Source organism: Bombyx mori, chromosome 1 (genome assembly GCF_030269925.1).
Source record: "Bombyx mori chromosome 1, ASM3026992v2".
Lineage (NCBI taxonomy): Eukaryota > Metazoa > Arthropoda > Insecta > Lepidoptera > Bombycidae > Bombyx > Bombyx mori.
In genome coordinates this window covers 17,545,858-17,572,151 of record NC_085107.1, presented here as the reverse complement: position 1 = coordinate 17,572,151, position 26,294 = coordinate 17,545,858, and the positions used below count along the sequence as shown (strand labels likewise).

Below are 26,294 nucleotides of genomic sequence, written 5' to 3'. Positions count from 1 at the left end.
GACCACCCGTGACCGCTGTATCCGATGACAAAGTGGAAAACAATTTCAGCGTTACAACAGCCGTATGTTAATACGATACGAACATCGAAGAAAAAAACTATACAACCACATTATAATATATTCAGTTTATTGATGAAATATTTATTATAATTCAAATCTATGTAAAAAAATACAAACAAAAATGCGTACGTTTTTTTCCTTCATGATTTTTTTTTAGGTATAGAATTATATTTTATTATTTCAATTAAACAAATCAACGAGTTACTAAGGATGCAGTCAAATCGTCAACATTAAAAATTATTTATTTTCTACATATGATATTCCATATTTTTCTCTCTCATTACGAATCGATATTTAAAATATCAAAACGGGTAGACAAAAATTTTTTTAAAAAAAAAACATTTAAACAAACGTATGCAATACGATGTCGGGTCACACATAACTTTTTACAATCGGAGGACACGTGTATTCTAAAAATATATATATAAGGCATATCACGTTCGTACATATTTTAATAGATATAAATAAAAGATGATAGAAACAGTGGAACGATTTGATTTTTTCATAAGATGCCATCCGTAGATGCTCAGGGACACAATCGAGGACAGAAAATAAGACTATTTTAACAAAAACACGGGACGAGACTAAGTTTGTATGCAATTAGTAAAATCGGAAGCGGATGACATGCAAAACGACGATAGAGAACTGCTCACGTAGAGCCGACGATATATTATTGAGATTGATGATAATTCAATCGATCTTATAATAAATAAACAATAAGGTTGATCACGTATTGAAGCTGGCTACGAATTCCCGACCAATTACGTGACCTTCCGCACATTAATTCCTTAAAACATTGAGAGCTTCGAAAACGTTTTATTCCGGAGACACGTGGAGCACGCACGGATCATCCTCCCGTTATTACGGGGGTCACTAAAATATAAAATCAAAAAATAATAAAAACAATAACCCTCTGTTCTTCCATTATAAATGCCAACAGCACTGCAAATACGTTTCCAACCGCAAGCAACTGAGCACTGAATTCCTTATAACGCAAATGTAATCCCGTTCGACACTATACATTTCACATATAAACTCGCCACAATCGACTTATTCATAATTATTTTTATGACATTGCCGACGTTAGTTACTACGACGACTACTGTTCATCATTTATAATAATTATCTAATGCTTCCGCGTGTACAAAACGTTATAGATACAAATTCAAAATTAAATTTTTCGTTATTAACATTCCGATAAGAAACTTTTTCGTGTACCGCTTTCGTGTATTACAATCAAATCTGTATTTAATTATAGCCGTTTAAATAGTTCGAAATTAACGCTCAACTACCGTCTAAAGTTGGAAAAACATGTTTCAAAATTGACATTTGCGTTTCGTTCCGCACAGAAAGCGCTAACAATGTTTAAATCCGTCGATCCGCTGTTCCGGGGGCCTCGTGCTAACGATAAGCTCTCCCAGACGACAGATAACCCCCCAACCACCAATTAAAATTTTGTAGTATATTTTTTTTTTATTCACATTCAGTCTCGCGTATCAAGCGTAACTTTGATATGTTTTTGTGTGAATTAGTTTTAATAAACGTGTTACGTTTTCAACACGAACTCGAGAAGACTTGTTTACACTTTAATTATAATTGATGTTATATTTAATTTCTGATGTTCCTGATCACACGTCGCATTACACAAATTCGAAAAATTAACCTTTTATCACGTAGTTCGAATGCGACTGGCAACGTATTTGCGACATTATTAATGTGTAATCAATTTTATAAATGTTTGTCGCACGTAGCTTGTATGTATTCCTTGCAATATACATTTTTTTTAAATATAAAATGACACCACAATTTACAGAATATATTTATTTATCTATGAAAATGAACTATGTTGTTGTGAGAATGAATGTTTTTAGTGATAACAACTTACTAATTTCTGGAAGTTAGTAGTATTTTCCGTCGGTTTTTTTTCTATTTTCGGCGCTTTTTCCATTTTCGTCTAGATCGCGTACGAACGAAAAGATTTGAACGGAAACTGTGTTAAATTTCAACTGCCTTAATCAACTGATAAATTTCAAATCATATTTTTTTATATTTATAATCATATTTACTTTAAATTTAATAAATTTGAATTAAAAATAGTGTAAGAAAGGTTTTATTGTAAAAAAGCGTGGGGTGCACGGTATCAGTAGTTATAATTCAACTATTTTTAATTCAAATTTATTAAGATTTATTTTCTATTTTTTAGTGGGATTTTCCATAATAGCGTTTTTTTTTGTTTTTTTTAAATATTTTTATTATTATATTTTTCATTTTTTAGTTGAATTTCAATTTTTAAATATATATTTTTTTAATATTGAATTGTCATCGGTCCTTAATAAGTATACCAAATTTCGAGTTAATCCGACGTTTTGAAGGTGGTCAAAATCATGTTCAAAGATTCCGTTACATACTACCATACATACGTTTCAGAAGTTAATAAAAGCGTATTAAAAATAAAATATTTGAAGGGAACCTATGGTCAGCAGTCCGTAGTTCGAGTCACTTCAAATTCATGTCTCAAAGCGGTGTCTCAAGGCATACACTGAACTCATCTGCCGCCATCTACATAAATTTTATTTACAAAGGTTTTCTAATAGTACCTATCGTAGAGGGGGGATGATTAAGCGGGGCCTAAATCGCGCTAATGACATTTTCCAGTTATACTTCGAATACTATATTATACAGAGGCTCTGAACTACGGCATTTGGACGGTAAATCTACAGGCGACACTCGTTCAGTGGAAGATCTTCCATTTGTCGCTACCACCAAACACTGTTTTTTAAACACATTAAACAATCCCTTTTTTCCTACTCAATGCTATTATATAAGCCAATAGAATGTGCCGTTACCGCGTAAAAGTTAAAGAAACTTGTACAATATATACGGTACATCCCTACGACATATATATACTTGTAAAGTTACACACATTTACTCTCGTGTTTGACATGAATGAATCAATGACTTCTTTCGTTAATAAGTGCGTTACTATAAAAAATAATAAAACAAATAAAATTAACTGCAATCTTTTACTACTACGATACGAGACGAGCGTAAGTATTATCTCCTTAAGACATTTTTAATGTGTGCATAATTATTTCAATTAGCAATAATTATTCAGTGCAACATTGTCAATTATGATAATGTAATTTATATTAGTGTGTCTGAAAACAACCAACGAAAGTCAATATTTTCGCTTCATACATTCGTTGTGTATTATTGTATATATATGTATTTACTGAGATATATCTGTGGATGTTTATATAGTAAGCATATTTGTATTTTCTGCGACTCTCGCAAGTATCTTCAACTGATTTATGTTCCTTTTAAAACTGTTCTGCTGCTAAGCAAATACTGGGATATATCATCTAGTTGAGATCAAGCAGTGACATTGACATCCTATTATTATTTTGTGTGGTAAATTAATGGATCGTTTAGTACGAAGCGCATTAAAAATGAATTAATGTTATGTACTATCGAGTTACTAACTATACAATTATTTTGAGAGACAACTACCAATTAAATAAACCATTTTGAATTTATTTTCATAACTCACGGCAAACATTTGAAGTAAATTTGGTAAGAAAGATTGAAAAGGATGACTACTTACCATGCCTTCGAAAATACTGACTTTAAAACAATGAGGAAACTAAATTAAACAAACGAAAAGTATTAAAAATAACTGTTATCACAATGATAACCTTTACACAAACAAGGAACTTTTTCGCTCAACAAAAGATATTCTTAACGGCATATATAAAATTAAAACGATACGCAAACCAACGTAAAATATAATGTATAAACGAGCGAAAACAAAAAGCAAAAAATGCTTACAATTTAAATAGAGAATTTCAAACACGGAAGAATAATCAAAAATTATCCGCGAGGAAAAAGTTTGACGTATACGATTTAAATGAATGCACGAAATTCAAACACAGTTTCCGTTCATGCAATGTATACGAAGTGACGTCGCGTAGAATCACCGAGTACCGACACGATTAGAGATTGGCGCAGTGGCACCTTTTAAAGTCCCGACTGGACGGCCCAAACGATGGGAACAAACTCAAAGGCGGAGGAAAGCTACAGTTCGAGTCTGCGCATTTGAAAGAGAAAAAAAAAAAAAGAAAAAAAAATACTTCTAACATTAATATCGTATGTTCGTTACATATATTTAAATTGTATTTTCTTGACACTGTGCCGAATAAAAATTATAATCGAAAAAAAATTTTTTTTTTGTTAGTTAACGTTGGAAACATATTTAGTGACACGGACTTGAATTATCTGAATAATACATTAAAATCGCATCATGCTTATACAAACGTTTATAAAATGTTAACTTGTTTAGACGCGCTTCGAAGACACCCTTACACAAATACAGCTTTATAAAATCAATGTCTTAATTTCGTTTTAATTTTCAATACTATTTGTTTGGAAACATGCTCGCTTTTAGCACGCTTATTATTATTTACAATCTTTGCACACGTTATATTATGTCAATAATTATAATGTTAATAAGTAACCAATAAACAACGTTTTATCTTAAGAGGGCTTCGTGTTAATAATAAGGTTAAGTCTGTACATACCCTGATTGTTGATATATAGACTTCTGTGTATGTGCATAATTTGTTTCTTTGTAATCTAGACGTTCGCATATTTTGTTCGACTGTTACAGGTTAGTTTGTTACATGGTGTGATAGTTTGTTACATGGTGTGATAGTTTGTTACAGGTGTCAACAGTTCAAAGGTTTGTGTCAATACAACGACGACCAACGAATCAACGTACAATAGGCGTCGGGTCGCTTCAAAAAATGGACGTGTTAACGCGAAATGTAACCAGGCGCGGACTGTTTTACCTGAACCTTAGAGTACGGATTTTATTTTAAATTCTACTCACCCAAAGCCTGTCCGATTCTTGTTCAGGTTCGTCTTCGTCGTCGTCATCCTGTAACAAATGAATGATTTATCTTGAAATAAAAACGAAATGATTGAATTAGTTTCAATAACAAAACATACCTACACAATACGCAAGCTTTTACTAAGAAATACCAATAAAAACAACAAATATTTTTTTGTCTTTCAAACATTATTATATAAATCCATCCAAAAATGATTTGTTCCCTTAAGTAAGTAAATTAAATATCATATAAATATCAAAAATAAATTAAATATAAATTAAATATAAAATCCCTTATAATAACATAAGTACGAGCGTAAGTACTGTAATGCCTTAGGGCAATTATAATTTACTAGTGATCACCCAATGATCGAAACTCGACCATAATCATTGAAAAATCAAGATTTATATTTGTTTTAAAATTGTTTGTTGTCTTATTTTACTATTGACATTATTATTTTTTTGGTACTTATAATAAAACGTTTTTGTGAACAAAAACCCATCAATGGATACTGAACAAAAAAGAATGCTCGCACTTTTTGAAAAACAAGACGAATATTTTCCAACACAAAAATATACGAAACTATTTTTTTATAGGTTCACATAACTGAACAAGATCTACACACAATAATATTTAACATACATAGAAAAAATGAATATATTATTGAATTCACTCTTTTGGGTGATATTTTTTTTAATTATGCATTAATAATACATTAAATCAATAAAAAATACATTACACACACTATCTTGTATTTGACACACACACATAATAATATACTCTTACATAATAATATACATACTCTTTGTTTATTGTCAAACTTTTGTCATTGCTCTAATATTGTTTATCTTTAATATTATTTGTATACTCGTATAGTGCTATAGCAAAGGCTCTGGCCTCAGCCAGGAGGGGTAGAATTTGCTAACAGCTGCCCGAGCGCCTACGAAGGAGACCTAACAACTCAAGAGCAGCTGCTTCGCGAATGAATCTACTACCGGATCGGAATCGCGACCCGCTGAGAAGATCCGGCGAGAAACTCAGCGTGCAGCTGGTTAGGTTGCACGGGTTACCGGGATCCCTAAGCCTGGTCCTAGTATTAGAGCTGAAGGCGTCTAATGCAAGAAGTATAGTCTTTGAATAGTCTTTGACAATAGAACCATAATAATGTTAAAGCTTGTAATTTTAATTAATTATAGTCGAGTTTCGACTACTGCGGGGCCAGTAGTTCTAATCAAATACACTATTCAAACGCACAAAAATAGAAATATTAGCTGTAATATAATTTAATACGTATTATTATAACTATTTATTAGTAAGTACATACCTCGTGCGACGAAAGACAAGTACACCAAGACTCTTCAGTTCCTTCTTCATCAGAATCATCGGTGCCATCGCAGAAACGCAACAAATATTGCTGCAAACAACACGTACTAGTTAATGTTCGTTATTTAATGTTTTCAGTAATGCATCCGCCAAAACAAATTACCGATTATTACCGATTCAAGCATCGATTATGAAAACCGATCACGTTACCGATCACGTTTATTTAACATTGTTGAACGAGCCATTCACTTAAGTGAGTATATTAATTTTCTTTTTCTAAGTAACCGCTCTATTTTTAAATGTACTCTTTTGTCTCAAATCGCTCTTTTTTATTAAATCGATAAGAACAAGAACTTTTTTATTAAATCGATAAGATCAAAACCTGTGACGTCACAATAATTCAAAATCAAGTTATAATTCGTCGGAAATAATTTGATACAAGAGGCAAATTATCCCTGCACACGAAGAGCGGTGATAAACGAGATGCTTCCTGGTCATTCAGAATGTACTTACAAACGTTTTAAATTGTCGATCGAGCACAATAGACCGGGCGGAGCTATCAACTAGCGGAGAAGCAGACGAGAAAACTCATTTCGCTAAAATCGACATTCAGTTCAAGATGCATCGATATTTCTCAATTGCAACAAGCCCAGAGTCGGGTGGACCAGTGAAGGACTTAAGCGAATTATTATTATCGATAGCACCTAAAATCGACATTCAGTTCAAAATGCATCGATATTTTTCAATTGCAACGAGCCCAGATTCGGGTGGACTAGAGTGAAGGACTTAAGCGAACGAATTATTATTATCGATAAGCTATCTCATCACCGATGGTGGGGGGTCTTGTGAGCCCGCACCGGTAGGTACCACCACCATGCCTGTTTCTACCTTGAAACGGTAATACATTTCGATTTTAAAAGGTCGGATCGCCATTAAGCCATTACATTACCTCGTGGTTCAACATGGATAGCGGGATTTACAGCATGAGGTCTAATAATCGTTCATCACCATTAATCGAAAAAAAAAAATACAATCCAACGCAAACCGTTTCGGAGTACTCAAGGCCACTAGTAATACCTCAATAATAATAAAAAACAATAAATAAAGTAGTACTTAAGTGCTTGCTTAAAGATGTACAAATTTCATCACAAATTGCATCACGCCCTTTACCTGCCATTTGACATACTAACGCGATCGATCGCGATCGGAATCTTACAAGCTTTCTAGTGTGTAACTATTTATGGAACTATGCATGAATTCAATGGAATATTTTAACGAAATTTTCAATTTCAGCCAAGTTGGCAACCGCTTGTATTTCTGATCACAATACAATAAATAAGGTACCGTTAACTTAGTAAAAGTAATTAGTTCTGTCTTAACTACTACATATTATTAATAGAAAACGTCTTCTAGGAGATTTGTAAGCATCGAAATTTTATATTGTTACATAAAACTACATTACAAAATCGTCGTTCAATATTAGGCTCAATATATAATGTCGAAATACTAATAATATACGTATTATATAATATACGAACTAAGTGTCGATCGATTTTATACTGTATAAATGAAAACAATGACGAAAGTTTTTCATATTAAAAAGCTTTTAATCACCTCATAATTATGTTCAAAGTCCAAAGAAGGGTTTAAACAATAGTGTTGTACCGGTGAAAACATTTAAGCTAAATTGTTTGTTTCCCTTTTACCTGACCCACTTTTCGAAACTCAGATTTTATTTGGCTTCCCGTCGACTCGCCAATTATTTGCTGTTACTTATTATTTCAACCATTATTATTACATACGGGATTTTCCTGTCGAAATGATTGTACTAGCAACGTTTACGTACACCTCACGGACAACCGCTGTTGTTTGTTTACCTATAAAATGTTTACAGACGCCGATCGCATTAGATGTGATTAACTTTATTTTTATATTAAAAACATTATTTCGTCTTCTCGCATTAAAACACTGTATAATCTCAAAACTTACTAATTTTACAGGAGAGTATTTTAAAGGTTGAACATGTGATATTTTTAATGTTAATCATCTTTTGCAACGTTTATTGATTATTTTTTACCAGTTACATTATCTGTCTTTTAAAGTAAGATAAAATTATGTATTAATTTTGCTAATAGTCGTCAAAACATAGGTAAACTAAAAAAACTCAACTACGCTCTTTTGACAGTATTTATGAGAATTATACTGTGATACCAAATGATTCCGCATGTTAACTCAATTTCGAATATTTTTGGAAAATGTGCACTTTTAATGCGAAAAGTCGATTTGTAAATTATGGACCCGGTGAATATTAAGTAATTTGAATAGGCGATAAAAGCAACAGCATCGGGGCAGAGTAAAATGAGACTATGTAAATGCGTGCGGCATCCATGCGTTATGAAGCATTCATAATCATAATTTAATCTATGTCCACACGCTATTTCCACACGCAAACACTGATTTAAATTTTATTTTAGGAATCTTTTTTTTTTATTGCTAGATGGTGGAAGAACTCATAGCCCACCTGGTCTTAAGTAGTTACTGGAGCCCAGAGACATCTACGACGTAAATGCGCCACCCACCTTGAGATATAAGTTCTAAGGTCTCAAGTATAGTTAATCTTAATAATACGAGAGCATGTCTACTAATTTTAATAAAATACGAAACCTAGCTTTTATTATTTTCATTTAGTCTACACAAAATGTACTTTATTTTATTAATACAATTGCAAGGACATTTTCTGCGATTATACTGAATCTGTCTGCTATTATCACTAGCACATATATTATTTAAGTCATATATCATACAAGCGATTGATCAACTATGTAAATAAAGTTCACATATTTTAGTTGCGTTAATGCACTTCTGTGATGACTGCAATATTTAATTATAATTGGAATATTGAATACTTATAAGAAAAGTCAGCATAATTTTATTTTTAAGCAAACCACATAATTCGAATCGTAATCAAAAAACATGATTCGTTGTCAAAACACTTTTTGGGGCATTTCGACATTTTGACTATTATGACTAATTTGCCCCAAAAAGTACACATAGCATATGAAAGAAAGAAAATGGTTATTTAGATTCAATTTGCTTATTGATTTACGTTTTCAGTTTGTGTGGGTAATAGGGGTTAAAGTATGAAATTACCGTTCTATTGTAATAGGTACTACGAATTAACATAGAACCTTCATGGTTTGAGATTTTTGAGTGAAACTTTTTTCAAATGGTACCTATGAGGTTCTTCTTTTAAAAAATGTGCAACATTTGACTATCGACTTTTAGTTTCTTTTTTTTATTCAGCTTAGACGAGAAAGATACATACTTCGAAAATTCGAGTGATTTTTGAATACGAGCTCCGACGCGGAACTAAGGAAATAGCTCGCAATATCAATTGCGTTTGGAGAGGGGACTGACTGCTACTGCTAATGAACGCACCGTGCAATTTTGGTTTAAACGCTTTCGTGATGCAAATTATGATTTGAAGAACGAACCACGTGGAAGACCACGCACACAAGTGAATAACAATGTATAGATAATAATGGTAGATATTTTGATAAAATAAATACGTTCAATGAAAAAAAAAAAACGAATTTTAAATTTTCAGTACAAATCGGCAATTTCATATTTTAACCCTTAATATTTATATGGCTTACCGATGCTTTAGAGTGTATCGGGTCATTTCTTCTGTCCTCCAGGCTCCTATCCTCGATTCCGAGCAGTCTTTCAGCATTTGAGGTAGACGGTACGTTAAAATCCTTCGTGCTATCCGAACTGGCACTGCCAATGCTCGAAGCGTTTGAACTAGTCCTTCCCGCTGGACCTCCCACCCTCTCTATATCACAGCCTTCACCGTCGTTTTCACAGTAACCCTCCTGATCTACTTTATACATCTTCCCTTTGGGAAAATCCACATTATCTTGCACTCCACTGATCAACAATTTCTGCATAAAATCGGGATTGTTTTCGTCAGTCTGTGGATCGTCACATTTCCTACTTATCATATTCTTTATAGTAGTATTACTATCTTCGCAGTCTTTGCTACATCCTGGAAGACTGTAGTTAGTGATAATGTTTGATAAAGTCGATATTGTCTCGGAACTGGACGCTAAACTCGAGTTGGCACTCGATAAGTTTCCAGAGTAGTGGGAGGCAGCCGCCAGCTTTCCGTCCACTATCATGCTAGAGCACTGATTTATGATCCTATTCTCCTCGTCGAAGTCTTCTCTTTCGATGTCATCTATCTGTTGTCGCCCAGTGCTCCGCGAGTGACCGCCTTTGTCAACAACGCTGGCAGCGCCATCAGTCTTACGTTCATTTATTTCGAAGACTCTATTAGCTCCGTCGTATATATTACAGGAAGTGTGGGAACATGATGATTCCATCATAGAGGGCGTGTACTATGGAACAAAGTTTTACGTTTTATTTGACAATGGCATTTTGCATATTACTGGGTAATCAAAAATAATATATATTTTCACTTACTCTTCTATAAGCTGAAGAATTTACTGGTGCATTAGCTGGTCTCCTGTACACAGTAAAATAATACATTAAACTCATGTTACAATGTCTGTAAATAATTTTTTGATATGATTAAACAGCAACTGTATTTATATATAAATGATAACAAATCATAAAGAGGAATATTTCTATTTGCAACCAAAGAAATAATTAATTAAAGAAAACAAAAATGGATTGTGATCCGACCAATATAGTGCACTAGCTAAAAAGCTATGAAAATTAGTTTTAGTGTTCTGTTAACTACGAATAAATACAAATCAACTATATAATTATGTTCTATTCAAAAAAGAAATCTAGTAACATCGAAAATAATGTATGTACATATTTAATGTTTCACAACATTACAAGATTAATCTTAGAATGTCTTTCGCAAATACTAAAAAGCTAATAAACATTATTATTTACTGTTACTCTGTTTCAAATGCAAATATGATTTCTACCAATAGGCTGATTAAATTTGTGTATATAGAAATAAATATTTTGTGTTTAGGGAAATTGGTAGTCCTTTCCTGTGTTGGTGTCCTTGAACGGATTGAGATATCACTCCAAGGAGGGTGAATTATAAATAATGATCTCGACTTTATGGGTAATTAGATAACAAATACATTTCGTATTTAGTTGTAAGGACGTAAACATGTCTTGCTTACATATAATTTCTCCATAAATTGAAATATATTCCTGCATTTCAATGACCGACACATCAATGAAGAAAGAGAAAAGAATTTCAATCAATGAGACTTTTATAGAAAAAAGTAGAACTCGTTGAACAGCACTAATCTTACATTGAGGAGAACTTATTTTCCTGATTTCTAGAATATAGAATATAATATTCTAGTTTCAGCACTGTTTTAGATGCTGAACAATTGTAAAATATATCAATTGTTCCCTGTTCGTTGAGTTGGATCCCTTTTTTTTTAAATATGCTCAATATTTTACAGTTTTTAAAGAATTACTACATCACTGGCAAAACTGATCGCAAAAAAAATATATCTGCTCTGCAATGAGTACAATATGTTATTTCAGCCTGTAATAAATTTCAACATACAGCAAAGTCAGGCAATTTTAAGGTTCTTTTTATATCGCTTTCATTTAGAAATCTTGTAATTAGTTTAAAGTGCATGTCAGATTATTTTTTAGTTTTTTAGGAAACTACCTAACAAGTTACCTAGTCTAACAAAATTTTATTTGTAAAAACTTCTAAATATGGCAATCATACAATTACTTGTAATGAAAGGGTCATATCAGGCATGCAATGCAATCGGTCGCTATAATTTTTTTTTTTCATGGCACGTGTTGAAATGGGCATACAACAAATAATATTATTACGGAAAACATGGATTTTCGAAAGAAAAAATATATATCAGAAAGCAATCACTAGTAATATAAAAAGTAACATTAATTAATGAATTGTTATTAAGTTACATACATGTGATGAGGAGTTGGTTGGTGCATTTTCACTCTCTGTAAATTGTATTTACGGTTGATATTGAAAAACAGCATTATTGATTAAAATGATGATGAAATTAGTACAAATATAACCGGCAATCAGCGAAATTGGCGCCTCGCGGTTTTGACTTCAAAATGTGTTAACCAAGTAACGTTCGCTCTTTTACTAATGAAATTTGCTAACGTAACTTAATCTGTATAATGAACGGGGCGCCGTGAAGCTATGAACTACTAGCCTGTTGCACTGTAAACCCCGGCAAATGCGCGCGGTAGGCTGTATCGATTGGAGCGAGGGGTCGAATCTAGATGCAAGCTAGATGCATCTATAGTACTTATACGTGTTGCGACTTCAGCTAACAACTAGTACGAACCAAAGGCCACAATAAATATAGGTCTCAAGGGTAGAATACGCGCGCGTCTTTTGAATCGGCATGCCGTGATGTGGCTGACCCAATTTTACCCTTTGTATTTTTTGTCTTTATAATATTTGTGTGCTATAAAAATATATGATAATGGAACATCGTCTCTATCTTAGAGTCAAAATGTTGCACTGATGCAGCCTAGGTACGTTCCCCATGACATGGTACCTGATGCAAGCTTTAATGTACATCTTTGCAGTACTTGATTTGCCTAAGAATATATTGCAGTATTCTCGTTTTACACAATTCTTCTTGATTGCAAGAACATGTTATTTTTTTGCATACTTGAGCCATGTGACATCTCAGCTACCTTACCTTTTAATTTTATTTTAGTTTAATATTATATGCAGAAATATAAAAAAAATGTTTTTATTGAAGATTGGTCAGTTATAGCTTTCATTTTTTTTAATTGTACAGTTTAAATGGTACTTTAAGATATTACCACCATTTGTATCTATGGCTTGAATAAAGTAAAATGATAAATTTGGATTTTATTAACATTAACAACATTTGAATTAGATTCTTGATATGCATATATCTTTTATACGGTTTAAACTTTGGAAAGTTTTGGAAGTGTTAAAATTGGTCTTGTGACTTTCTTAATTCCTGTGTTTTTCATTATGTTAACTCAAGCTTTGATTTTAAATAACCTTTGTGCTTAATTACATTCCTTTTTTTTATCTAAATGATTTATGATCTAAATGTAATCAACTGATGTATAATGTCATAAATATTTGTAATAATATCAAATACATGCAATTAACATTGAGCACATTTTAAAACACTCACAAAATAAAATAGATGAATAGCAGGACTATTTATTTCTCAGTATATTTAACACATTAAACTAAAGATCATAAATAACTGAAGACCTAACAATAATGACTATAGTTAATATATATTTTAATTCATGTATGTAGGCCGATTGGCTCAAAGCCACCAACCATATTTTTATGTATTAAAAAACATATAATGGTAAAAGCATGGTGATCATGGCCATCTTATGCTGCAAACAAGAAATACTCGATGATCAAAATACTTGTGTTATCTAACAATGTTCCCATACTCATTCCCATAATATAGGCACATTAAAATTTCGAATTTTTTGTCATTTTCTAATTTGCAATTCTTTATTTAATGTCTAATAAAACTTTGGAACAACCAATACAGAATTTTAATTGTCACTAGATTGTAAGATTTCAACTTTATTACAGTTATCATAGAAACCTTACCCTTACAAACAAAACAAAAAGTAAATCAGCCGATTTGGTGAAACAGTTTTAGAGTGATACTTGGTCGCACATGTGGCAATTGATTTTTATATTATTGATAAACAGCAGATTTTATAACTTTAACCAATTCATGAGATTCATGTTTATACTCAAAGCCAACATATATTTTTGTGTTTTTTATGCTTTTCATTCTTCAGCTGACATAGTTGTAGAAGCTTAGGTAAAACTAAAGAACAGTTTTATTTCTTAAAACATTCGCTATAGCAAGCAAAACTGATAGCAGAAATTTCTTAATAAGATTGTGTTGTTGTTGTTTAGTTGCCCATTAACGATAATTGTTCACGATGTAGGTATGGTCATTAAGATGATAAAATGATTGTTTATTTTATGTTTAATGTTTTCCTATAATATTACAAATTTACTGTTGAAATATATTATTTATGAAAATTTGTTGGCAGAGCAGAGCTATCTAAATGCAACAACCAACACAACCAATAAAAGCAATGGAAACATATAACCTTAAATGAAGCCATAACTATCCAAAGGGAGCCTCCATGTATCATGTGAAAATGAATGATTAAGAATAGAAAAGACTATTAGTTATCTATAAAACAATAAATTAAATATTTACAGACCAACATAACAGAATAAGCCTAGACAATTAGATAAGGAACAGTGAGAACACTTACAAGGCCATTGTGTTGAACAAGTGTTTATTGCACACTAGTTGATACCAATGTCATAATCAAGGCTGCAACATGTTTACAATTGCTCCCAGGATTCTGGACTACAGCCTGGGCAGCTTCTCCACTACACTCCCGAAGACTAGCGACAAAAGAAACAACGCAAATCCTAGGTGTAGACTGTAACACCGCGCATACGTGATTAAACAATCGTCCATGCAGGAAGTGCGTAGCTACGAAGTATGCCTCCTCTTCCTAATTCAAAAAAATTTACGGCAAAACTCGCCACCGAAACAAACTTTTTTGTCACAGCACAAGAATACACATGCACGATCGCCTAATGAAAAAAAATTAACGGGAGAATTCATACATTTATGGCGAAATTATCTGACCTTTGCATAATGTTAACTATGGACCAGGCTCTCAACTGTTCACCTATATGTACAAGTGATAGAAGAATGCACAGAGACGCATCCTGGAAAAATCAACTCCGCCTGGGATAGACGTGAAAACATAAAAGTCGTACGAGATCTAGGAGAGGGCTAATTGCTTTGACGTACCCTATTACGCGTATGCACACTAAAACCACTCACCTGGCTTTTATTTTGCAGTTATTTTTGTGATAATATCATTGGTTAGTCATATTTTTGTACATTATTTTAATTGTAATCGAATAAAAAATAGCAATGTGCATTTATTCCATCGACTTCAAACACCGTGGTGACCATCGAGTACGACAACTTGTACTTTTTTAACGAGAATGGGAAGGGTATAGCAAAGGTACTGATAATATACAGCCTAAGAACAGCTGGTATAGTCATTGGCTCACATTGTCTATGGTAACAGTCAGCATTAATTAGGGCAAAGCCAACCAGATAATATTTTTATTGTTTCCTGAGTTTACTAGTGACTATCTTTATAAAAATCTGTAATAATTTCAATCATACCTTACAGAAATATTTCCTTTTAGCTTTATTATGTTAGGTAGACGAATAATATATGAACCACTAAGTTCGTTGTATAATTAAAAAACCCCCGAACAATAAACGTGTAATAATATTAAGATTTTTAAATACCAGAAACAACAAGGAACACTGCAAAAAAAACTCAGTCAGTGGAAAATAATGATTTATCTCTTTTCACCACTGTGACAGTAAATCGAAATCCGTAAGCCTTTGCAATACAAAACCATGTTTTTTCGTCTTCTTACTTTCATTGTTTTTTTCTGAATCCTTGACCTCTTTTAATTTTTTTGCTTTTTTAACAGTCTTAATTTCAGAATCTTTCATTTTTTTTATTTCACAATCCATATCAAATGGACATTGGTCTGCTGGGTATATTGGCATCATGATGACTGGTACGTAATTTGATTTCGAATCATTTTTCTGGAATTGTATCATTAAATATAATATATTAATATAAGTAATATAATTAACTAATAGTGTATTTTTAATACTAGTAACAAATTATATTGAAAACAGTTCGAAAAAGTAATGTTTCACTTTTTTCACAACCTTTATACAAGGACATTTATCGATCCAATGTCTTGAATAAAGCAATTCTAAAATACTTAAATGTCCTTTTTCCAACGAGGCTTGTAGAGAGTATTAGGCGGTAGGCAGCGGCTTGGCTCTGCCCCTGGCATTGCTGACGTCCATGAGCGAAGGTAACTACTTGCCATCAGTTGGGACGTTTCGTCTGCCAGGACGGGAAAAAATTAAATTAAAAAAATGTAAAAATATATTCATGTATCCCAGATACAGCTTTACGTTGTGGATCAAGTTTTTATTTAAGATAGGTTGAGTTTTCATTTAATTTATATTGGCCACATCCCTGAAAAAAGCCCATCCTAGGCAAAACTTTAACAGCGCCATCTTGTAAATATCTAATGCACTTATTGTTTGGACGTTACTTTAATTAATTATCTTTCAAGTTTACCTACGAAATGGCTTTACAAAATAACGTTACCCATTTAGCTTACTTTTAAGTTGCATATTTAGATAAAAGTAAGATAATTAATAAAATTGGGACCGTAAAATATTACTCCAAATCGTCAGAGCCGCTTTCGATGGACTATTGTCGTGCTAACAGCATCGTATAGCGCCATCTCTTTATGTCTTGGAAGAGCAACACGTATCAACATAGAGGCAAAAAAAAAAACGAAAATGCCATTTTTCAGGCTTGTAAATGATTCCAATCGTAAACCAAAATGCTATTTCATTGATGCTCTAGGGGTACTAGAAAGATAAAAATGTGAATCCATTAAACTCTTCTTAAATGGTTACAAGACAACGATGCAAGAAAAATATATCGCTTTTACCAATATTGATTCCACAATACTCTAATGGCAATATGAAATATATTGAAAATCTTCCGATCGGTGGTAAACTGATAGATTACTGGAGGATACTTTCGTCAATATCAATATCTGCATAGCCGCAAGCCAATAAATCTAGGTCTGAATTTTCTTTTAATCGAAGATCCTTTTAAAAGTATTTTACACAAGAAAAGATAACATTAGCTATCTTATGGAGCAACGGAGGACTATGGTTACAAAGTCACTGACGAAGACCTTTATAACAACTTTATCAACGAAAATTGTGACGGAATGAAGAGCAAATTGCACCGTTTAATAAAAATTTTAACTGAAATAACGTAATTATTTTTGGTTAAGTGTGCCATCATTTGTTTTGTTCCTTTGTTATTTAACCAGGGGTCGGTCCCCTGGGACGGTCCTCACGACTGGACTCCCTCCAGCCACTCATCCCATCATCGGGCACGTCACAAGCTTAGGATTAGGGCATTTTTTATAGAGGTTCCCATCCCGGCGGTCCCTGCTAATCAGCGGCCCTCGTCCCCTACTCTGTAGGGATTACGGTATGCTTCTGCGAAGCCACGCCGGTAAACCGGTACCCCCCTATGGAGAGCCTTGCCCTGTAGCCGCCAAAAGGCAACCGGGGACATGGCAACCAGCGACCGGAAGGGAGTGCCCTCCGGTTCACTTCTCATACACGTGGGGTCTACCGTTACTGACAGACCCACACGTCTGACCACGCTGTGGCCACGCCGGCGTACCGGCACTTCCCTCTGGAGGGCCTTTCCCTTTAGCAGCCAGAGAGCCGCCGGGGACAAAACCTAGCACCCAAGAGGGCTCCAAAAGGGGGCCCTCTCCCCCTTCACGCACCCTTTGTCCAGCAAAGGTGGGAAAAGGGAACACGGTGTGCAGTCTACTTAGTTCGCGGTACCCCTGTGCAGACAACGCTGCTCCACGGTGTCGGGTGCACGCTTAAGCCCCACCGCCGCGACAAGGCGAGACGTGTGTGGGGGGCATAAGGAGCTATTCCAACCACGCGTGGACGGATAGGTGAACTCACGCGACTTAACCTGAGAGACTGTGCTAACTTCTACCCTGGCACAAGCAGTGGTTCGCTGAATCTACCACCGGGTCGGAAACGCGACCCACTGAGAAGATCCGGCGAGAAACTCAGTGGGTCTGTGGAACAATCAATCAGCAACGCATCACGGATCGCTGGCATATGCACGTCAACAACTAGGGGCTCTGGTAGCTGCTGCTAGTAATGTAGATCCGAGTTCTTCTTTTGTGCTACTTAGCGCCATGGTGTGAATAGAGCTATTACGAACACCAGTAAGAGAAAATATACCTACATCTACAACTATAAGTGGTAAGGAATGTGCGAATTGACGAAGGCAATAATCTTGGTAAAAAAGAAACTTAAAACCGAACTTACCGAAAAACTTAAAAACGAATATTACAAATAAATCTCGAATCCTGGCCAGTTGATATCAACAGAATAATACTTTGATTTATTTTTAAGCCAAATGAAGCTTTGTGGAGTATGTAACATTCCTATAGTATCTATACGTACCTGATTCCCGGAAGTGCATTGTGTACAATAACTATGAGCTGCAGCTACTGCTTTCGATTTCACTAAATATTGTACGACTGCTTTTAAGCGTTCTTCGTCTAAGTTTTCTGGTTTACAACTATTCCATTTACCGTCCGGGTTCATTTGTACCATAAACGGAGCGGTCATATTGAGAGCGTCGAAGCCGGGCTTCTCCAAAGGCCTAAGAAATTAAATTATATAATTTGGAGAAGTTGTTTTTTTTCCCTAAGCGCTCAAACGACATACTCACACACTAGCAAGTTTTGCAATAAGATTTTTGTCAGTCATTTTTATGTTACGTTCAATGAATCTGCACAAACAGAAAATTTTATTATTTTAATTCCAAACGTTGTTCATATGAAAGACGTCAAATATTATTCATGCAATACATGAAAGATGTTAATGTATACGACCTTATTATTTAAAGTTCGTTGGTAAATTTAGCGAATAAATTGATAAGGGGGTCATTATTATAAACAATATATTGATAGGATTTTGCTTTAATGTTTACTCTAAGGATAAATATTATGTGCATTGTGTGAAATTCACAATATTACTTCATAAAAATTTATAAAATAAACAGCTTATCGCAAATCTTGACGAAACTTGTTTGTAAACTGTTTACTAAAACAAATCATACATTCCTACCTGATACACCTAAACGAATTAATTAACCGAAATGTAACCAGAGCTACGATTGAAGGACTCGTTAACATTCGAGTTCTTCCTAGAAGCAATAGAAATCGAAATAGAAAAATAAGTTTCAGTATTCGGCTCAGTAGTACCGTGAATCTATCCCTAGACAATTTCTTTGCAGTAAACTCAGTATGTATAAATTCTAAAGAAAGGAACCCTCAAATAGTCATAATAGAAACTTATGATTCAAAAGCTCCAACTCATGTTTTTTTTGGTTGTCCAAACCAATAAAGCTTATAGAGGTAATGAAACTAAATAAACTTCTGTAATATTTTTATTGCGGAATTCCTTGTACTCGTTGTTTATGTAAACTATTATTCTTATAACTTTTTGGTATATTTAAATAAAAACATAAATCACCATTGTGATAACAAGTCAAAGTCTGTATGTCTGCTGAGTAGCCAAGGTTTTGGTTTATTCAACGGTCCTCCGCCTCGTTTCAACTCGCCGCCTTTTTCCTTCTTTGATTTCTTACAAGAATGCCAAATGAACCTTTAATCACAATATAAAAAACTAAATTATCATAAATAACAATTTAAACAATAAATAGATGTTTATAATAGAAATGTTTTGAGTTTTTCATAAAAAATCTTGAAATGATTTGCTGTGTAGTGACATCTGTTGCCAGTATTAAAAACTACGCCGAGTTTAGGACTTGCCACGAAGCATGGGTTTTAACCCATATACAATAAAAGAAAACAGATGGCGCTAGTAACAAAATAACCTGGCGATATACAAGATGTTGAAAGAAATATGGGTACCGTGGCGTTCTGATGGTTTGACTATGCAAAGGACATTTGTATACATAATCAGGAAGCTGTAATATGTATATTATTTCTTCATCATCATCAGCTTCGCTTTGCTTTTCTGCCTTCGTTTTCATATATGGCTGAAAAGCGGAAATTACTTGAATTGATTAAAAAATTTCGACACTAAAATGAGGAAAGTTTTAATTGGGTGAATGAACAGGTAACCAATTATGGTCTAGGTTGCGTGTTGTGTGAGAAGCTGTTGTAGGCATTGAACAATCCCCTATACCAATAAAGTAAGCAATAAAGGTAACTAATAATATAGTAATTAGGATATGCCTAAAAAGATCAGCTTTTCTACTAAATAGTGAACGGCGGGAATGAGTTGGGTGTTGATCCATCACTCCCAAATCGGTTCATCAATATATCTGGTGTTTCACACAAAGCCCAGTTTGCAAAATCAAAAAAATACCTAATTTGTTAAATACTTTGATCAAATAATTTAAAACAACTAACGAAAACGCTCGGCGCAGATATTGATTCTCCGGGATCCAAGTAACCGTCCAATATTTGTTGGTTAATCTTATACTTTCTGGCTAAGTTGAAATGCTTACAGTCTTCTTGTGTCATCGGAAAGGTTATAAGGGGACGTCTGCAATGAGTCATTAATTAATATATCATTTACGTAATTTTTTTTTGTAAATGATACAAACATTACACATACAAGATAATATTAATTTTAAATTAAACCACTGGTTTTAAGGTAGGTACTGTACTGGGTTTTTTGCTATACATGGGAATAATAACTGCATAAAATTATAAATTGATAATACTTTTAAAAAAAATCTAGTATATTAAATTTTAGTATGGACACATTTTAGTAATGAATTATTTTAATTTCGAGGTTGAATATCCACCTACCTATACGGGTCCAAATACAACGCCCTCTGTGGCAACTTAAAGTTTTTCCTGATGTACTCCTCGTCGAGCAACTGGAAATCATTTTGAGTTGTGGGCCCAGCTGATGCAGGCCGGGGCTTTGTCCTGGCTTCCGAAGATGCTCCATCGCGAGGAACCAGGCAGACCAGCGGCAGACTCGACTTAGCACCGCTATGGTGGCCCTCGCAAGTGCAGCAGCTGAATGTTATTTTTGAAACGTTATGATTTAATCTTTAAATTTTTATTCGTAATTCAAAGACTAGAGAGAGAGAGAGAATACACTTTATTGCACGCCAACACTATTTACATTAAAAAAAAAAAGTCAAAAAGCACACATGTACAATAGGCGGTCTTATCGCTAAAAGCGATCTCTTCCAGACAACCGTTTAATTTACAGAAATTCTGTAAAATATAAAAAATATAGCAGGTATGTTGCGGTGTACCATATACAATACATTATTATAGAAAATATATACATATAATAAACAGATATATACCGTTTACATAATATAATATAAATACTATGTTCTATATTATTATCTATACTATATATAAATCTACAGTGGTTTTTACGGATGTTCCGTTATAACTATTGAACCATGCATCCGATTGACTTGAAACTTGGTATCCATGTATGAGAATACATGTACTTAATGGATAGGCTAATATTTATATGAGTGTTGGACTCCCTAATAATAATAACAATAAATAATAATGTTAATTTTAAATGCCCAGCGAAGCGGGCGAGTACGGCTAGTATTATTATATATACCATCTTTATTATTCCTCTACTCTATTCTTCAAGTCATAAAAGAATAGCCTATGCACACATTCAATAAATCAGATTTTTCTCCAGTAGTTGTAGATTGGCAATTGGTATTTAGTGGCCTTTGTAACTGGATCCAATAGACAACATATTAGAGACATGAAACCGAATTCTAGATTTTTGTCTCATGTCTTCCAGCCTGAACGCATTTCGGGATATAAACAAAAAAAAAAAGTGGTGGCCGTCCGAGCTCATAAGAACTAGCTTCCTTCACAGATGTAGGCAGGAAGAAGACGGATATTAATTATTATGTTTTATTCTTTGAAGGTTGTTAACTATAAAGGTGACTGCAGCGTATTAAAAAGCAATAAAGTAATAAACATGTATTCTAAAATTTAAGAATAAAATCTCGATATTGGAAATTATAACGTTTTTTTTTATTTAAGAGAAATATATATTTTTTTACCTAATCGCTGGCATTCTAACGGGCTAATCTAGTTACTCACGGACTGGTAAGTGAGCTCACGGGCTAAACCTGAGAGAATTTGCTAACACTGGCCCTAGCAACAGCATTGCTTCGCTGAATTTACTACCGGATCGAAATCGCAACTCACTGAGAAGCTCCGGCAAAAACTCAGTGGGTTAATACTTATGCGTACGGAACCTTTCTCAGCACTAGACTAATCTGGGCCAATCATGATAACGAGCATACCTTGTCATCTTGCAGAATTGAAACGAGTCCCCAAAAAACACGTTGAAAGTGTTTAAATTGTTTTGCTTATGTTTCTATCATTTTTTTGTTTGTTTTAATTTATTTAAATTTTGCACGAAAAATTTCATGTCATTTTTCAGCGATATTCGACAGGTTGACTTGACGTCGAATTATCTTAATTTTTGTCAACCGTTTCGGCCATGATTTAAGTTAATAAAGTTTAACACAGAAGAGTTTTAAACTTGAAAAATCACATATAAGAATAAATTAAAAGAAATGCTGCTTTGATAATCTAGGCCAGCAATGGACATAAAAATAATATTTTAGACGCAAAATTGTTTGAACTTTGATTATGTTAAAGGATTCAATTTCACGCTGTCAATGATCTTTTAACAATTCGTTCAGTGTAAACATGAGGACGAGATTCATTAATTCCCTACGAATAAAAAATTTGAATTACATACTATCTTGATTCGCAATGACCATAATACTAGATTTTAAATTTATTTAGCGAAATAAAAACCTTCTGAATGTAAGAAAATTATGAGTTTGTTTTTACTATTTTAGTGTTCCACCACATAACACATCCACGTGCTTAAATATATTTAAACGAATTTGAGTTTCTGGTTTCCTTAGTTTTCTTACCCTTACCTGAGCTCATTTAGGGTCGGTTCAGAATGTCCTTTTATCATGGTGTACAGGGATTTACCAGGCGTTTTACGATATCATCTGTCTAATGTCAACCCTACTTATTGAAACAGGGAAGGACTTTTTCCGTTTTTTCTTCTTCTTTTACTTCATCCGCTTTTCGTTCTATGCATTCGCATTTTATTATTATAAATATTTATACTAAAATTTAAAATTTTCTAACAACTACCTTAAAAATAAAAAAATATATCAAACTTTTGCTAGTTATTCTGTATTATCAAAATAATGCAAAATTATCATTTTCAGATTTCCTTCACAGAAAATATGTTTGATTTTTCTTCAATTATTCATTTATATATGCAAAAGTTTTCCTAAGTTAATGAACATTAAAGTCCATGCGGTCCTAAAAGAAACAAACAAAACATACAGAGCAAGCATGAGTATGAGAGATGGTTTAGAATATTAAAAACCTAAAAATTACCTATTTCTGTTACCGCTTTTTATAAATTTACTGTTTTCTTCAATTTGAAGCGTCCGTTGTTTAATCATAATCTCTGGCGGGTACTGCTTCTTCTGAGTTATAAGTAATACACGAATCTAATATCCGTTAAATTTATTCATACTTACAGGGCACACTGTTAGATGCACAATGTACCATTCTGCCTATATCTGCCGCACAAAGGTCGTGTGTTTCGTTTTGTAATTTTTTTTTGTTATCCTTCGTTCCATTAAATCTTTCGAACCACCATATTTAATCCGACAAATTAATTCACGCTGTTTGAGGTTTTGCAGATTCCAATATATTTGTAGCCGGAGGGCGTCACCGTAGTTCGACCGGCGACGTTTTGTAGACTTTGGTTTCACTCGACGAAACGCCCGTAGGTTTGTTTGCACACTCCCCGTCGTCGCCTTTCGGTCATTAAACCTGTTTTCTAGAAAAAGCCGATACAGTTTATAAAGGACTAGCGGCCCGCCCCGGCTTCGCTTGGGAAGTAGCGCACGCGATGTAAAGAATTTTAGGTAATTTTTTGAAGTTATACTTCAAAAAATTGATGAGAGTGAAATTTTACTATGCGCGCGCACCGTGACACTAAATTAACAGAAATGAAGTTGCCCACTTAATCGCTCATTACAATACGACCGACGTAACTTGGCGAGTCTGAATATAGCCGCAGCTGAACTTTCGCGCATGTACCTACACTCGTAAAAAATGCTACCAACAAAACAGAAATGGAACCTCTGTTAGTGGCGCATGTTGGCACGCATGCCGTCTCTGTTCACTGTGTATTTATATTTATAATATTTATCCACATGCTTTGAGTTTCTACATTTAAAACACGTGATTTCATTTTGTTTTCATTATACAAGTGCGAATTTTATATGTGCGTCTGAATTATAATCAGAAGTGATTTAAATTGAATATTTAAATCAATTCTAATTAATATTAGAAAATATTTGTGAAAAACTGTGCACATCAACATTCCTAAATGCTCCAATACAATTGAGGTTAACTATCCGTATGTATTATTTAGTAACATAAATGACAAAATTATTATTTAATATAATTCATACTAAGTATTATTAAATTATTGACGTTAAATATTTATTATTAATTATTTAATATTTAAAAAAAAAGAAATAAATTTAATAAAAATAAAGTATTCCACGCTTCTCGATTCAATTTTTATTTTGCACATTTTTGAAGATAAGTGTTTACGTTGTACCGAATTAAAATTAGGCCCATTGAAAATTTCCCCAAAGAGATAGTTCTTCGTGTTATATTTAAGTGGTGTTTTAAATACATGAAATTGTGTTGCCTCGTGACTAGTACTGTGATCCCAAATAGTTTATGTTATATTGAGCATTTCCCTTCGTGTATGCCCTCTACAATCCATATTCCAACCGTATATAGATCAGTCTTTGATCAGTTTTCGATACAATTGAAATTGCGATCAGTGCTATAATAATATGATGATATTCGTATAAGGTAACTTTCAATAAGCGCTTAACAAAAGGTCGTTAACCTTATCATCCATTCCAATAAAATAATGCTAATTATTATTGTAATCTAAGAAATTCACTATGTTTTCTCACGAAATCTTTTAACATAATTTTCAGTAACTTCACGGCGTCCTATTAACTTGAATATTTTCAAACGTGTCGAGCTCCGATGACTTTAAAATATTTTTATTACTCTTATCTAATATCCTGACTAAGATTATCAGGAAATGAAGTTTTTATATTAAGATAATTTTCCAATTAAAGATGTATTATTAATTTTAAAAATATACTTATTTATAATAAATAATTTGGCATAAAAATTTTGTTTTACTTTCAATAACGAACTCGTTCATAAAAAAATATAAACAAAATTTAGTTATTTTAAGTGTAGTGTTCAAGTTAATATATGCCTTCTACTATATGCCTTCGTAGGGTACTGGAATTCTTCGGACATATTGCCCGTAAAGAGGGGCACAATCTTGAACAGCTGATGGTGACAGGAAAGGTCCCAGATGACGCAGTCCCACGAGATGGTCGGACCAAATACGATCTTCTCTAAGCATCAACTTCCACAATGCCCTTCATGAAGCTAAGGATCGCAGTAGATGGAGGAAAATCGTACGGGAAAAACTGATGCAGCGGGGGAGTCACGACCCTCAGTAATGAGGAAAATGACGCGAGGAGGAGGAGTTCAAGTTAATAGAGTGTTAGTCCTTATTTCGGGGAATAATATTCTTTGAAACTCTATAACTCTGAACCTAGCTCTAGAACTGTTTCTTGGATGAATCATTTAACAATCGAAATTCAGGGAACTGTAATGTCTGAAATTATACTGTCAAGATTGCATTCTAACATATAATACTCGTAAGTTGGCACTAAGCCTTTACAGACGTAGGTATAGTAACGCTTTGCCAAGTTATTGAAATTGAAATAAAAAAACAGTCGTAACAAAAAAACTAAGCTCGTTTATACGAGACAGTCTCAAAATTTCTTGTCTTCTTCACAGAGAAATAGATTTTATGTATTATGCAAATCATTATGATTTTTTTTTAATTCTACAAAATGTATTATATTTTATTTTATAGTGTCGTAATAAATTAACTAAAACCCATCTTTATTCCATGACTTTTATTCTTAATTAATTGAATATTGTTTTGGTCCTACCACAATGACAAAACTGGGTAAGTCCTTTAACTGGAAGCGCCCACCGATCATTTATACTTTCTTTTATACATACTTGCTATCACTCGAATACCATGTCGATTTGAGTTTAGCAATATGATAAAAACGTTTCCAACACGT

At 33.5% G+C, this 26,294-nt stretch overlaps 3 protein-coding genes across 4 annotated transcripts in view; all 3 read right to left on the bottom strand.

Annotated features, from left to right (window-relative positions):
• LOC101739053 (F-box/WD repeat-containing protein 7) overlaps nt 1-15,324 on the bottom strand; it is a 31,750-nt gene extending 16,426 nt beyond the window's left edge. Inside the window, exons 1-6 of one of the 2 annotated variants that reach the window (XM_012696326.4) lie at nt 15,167-15,321; nt 14,580-14,715; nt 10,758-10,800; nt 9,929-10,672; nt 6,274-6,363; nt 4,949-4,996 (exon numbers count right to left, since the gene is read on the bottom strand). In XM_012696326.4, coding sequence (XP_012551780.2) covers nt 4,949-4,996; nt 6,274-6,363; nt 9,929-10,672; nt 10,758-10,800; nt 14,580-14,587 — 933 coding nt within the window. In that variant the 5' untranslated portion in view covers nt 14,588-14,715; nt 15,167-15,321. Of the gene's footprint in view, nt 1-4,948; nt 4,997-6,273; nt 6,364-9,928; nt 10,673-10,757; nt 10,801-14,579; nt 14,716-15,166 lie in introns of both variants that reach the window. The other variant, XM_004933132.5, reaches the window with a different exon arrangement.
• A 364-nt stretch (nt 15,325-15,688) lies between these two features.
• LOC101738910 (uncharacterized) lies at nt 15,689-18,892 on the bottom strand. Its single transcript, XM_004933131.5, has 3 exons — nt 18,732-18,892; nt 18,461-18,662; nt 15,689-15,958 (listed from the first exon to the last, which is right to left on the bottom strand). The coding sequence occupies exons 1-3, from the start codon at nt 18,767-18,769 to the stop codon at nt 15,713-15,715; spliced, it is 486 nt and encodes a 161-aa protein (XP_004933188.3). The 5' UTR covers nt 18,770-18,892; the 3' UTR covers nt 15,689-15,712.
• Nucleotides 18,893-19,438: 546 nt separating this feature from the next.
• On the bottom strand, nt 19,439-22,518 carry LOC101738771 (uncharacterized). The gene is made up of 5 exons (XM_004933130.3): nt 22,344-22,518; nt 20,848-21,063; nt 20,443-20,578; nt 19,939-20,066; nt 19,439-19,669 (listed from the first exon to the last, which is right to left on the bottom strand). Exons 1-5 carry the CDS (start codon nt 22,349-22,351, stop codon nt 19,534-19,536), a joined length of 624 nt encoding a protein of 207 aa, XP_004933187.1. The 5' UTR covers nt 22,352-22,518; the 3' UTR covers nt 19,439-19,533.
• Nucleotides 22,519-26,294: the final 3,776 nt, after the last annotated feature.

What these genes read in the sequence shown, in the direction of transcription:
- LOC101738910 (XM_004933131.5), bottom strand. Translation starts at nt 18,769, where the DNA reads ATGACTGACAAAAATCTTATTGCAAAACTTGCTAGTGT. An exon ending in ATTGCAAAACTTGCTAGTGT is followed by an intron (nt 18,663 to 18,731) that starts GTGAGTATGTCG and finishes TTAATTTCTTAG; the next exon opens with GCCTTTGGAGAAGCCCGGCT. An exon ending in AATGCACTTCCGGGAATCAG is followed by an intron (nt 15,959 to 18,460) that starts GTACGTATAGAT and finishes ATACAATTCCAG; the next exon opens with AAAAATGATTCGAAATCAAA.
- LOC101738771 (XM_004933130.3), bottom strand. An exon ending in TTGTATTTGGACCCGTATAG is followed by an intron (nt 20,579 to 20,847) that starts GTAGGTGGATAT and finishes GACTCATTGCAG; the next exon opens with ACGTCCCCTTATAACCTTTC. An exon ending in TATCTGCGCCGAGCGTTTTC is followed by an intron (nt 20,067 to 20,442) that starts GTTAGTTGTTTT and finishes TCCGCTTTTCAG; the next exon opens with CCATATATGAAAACGAAGGC.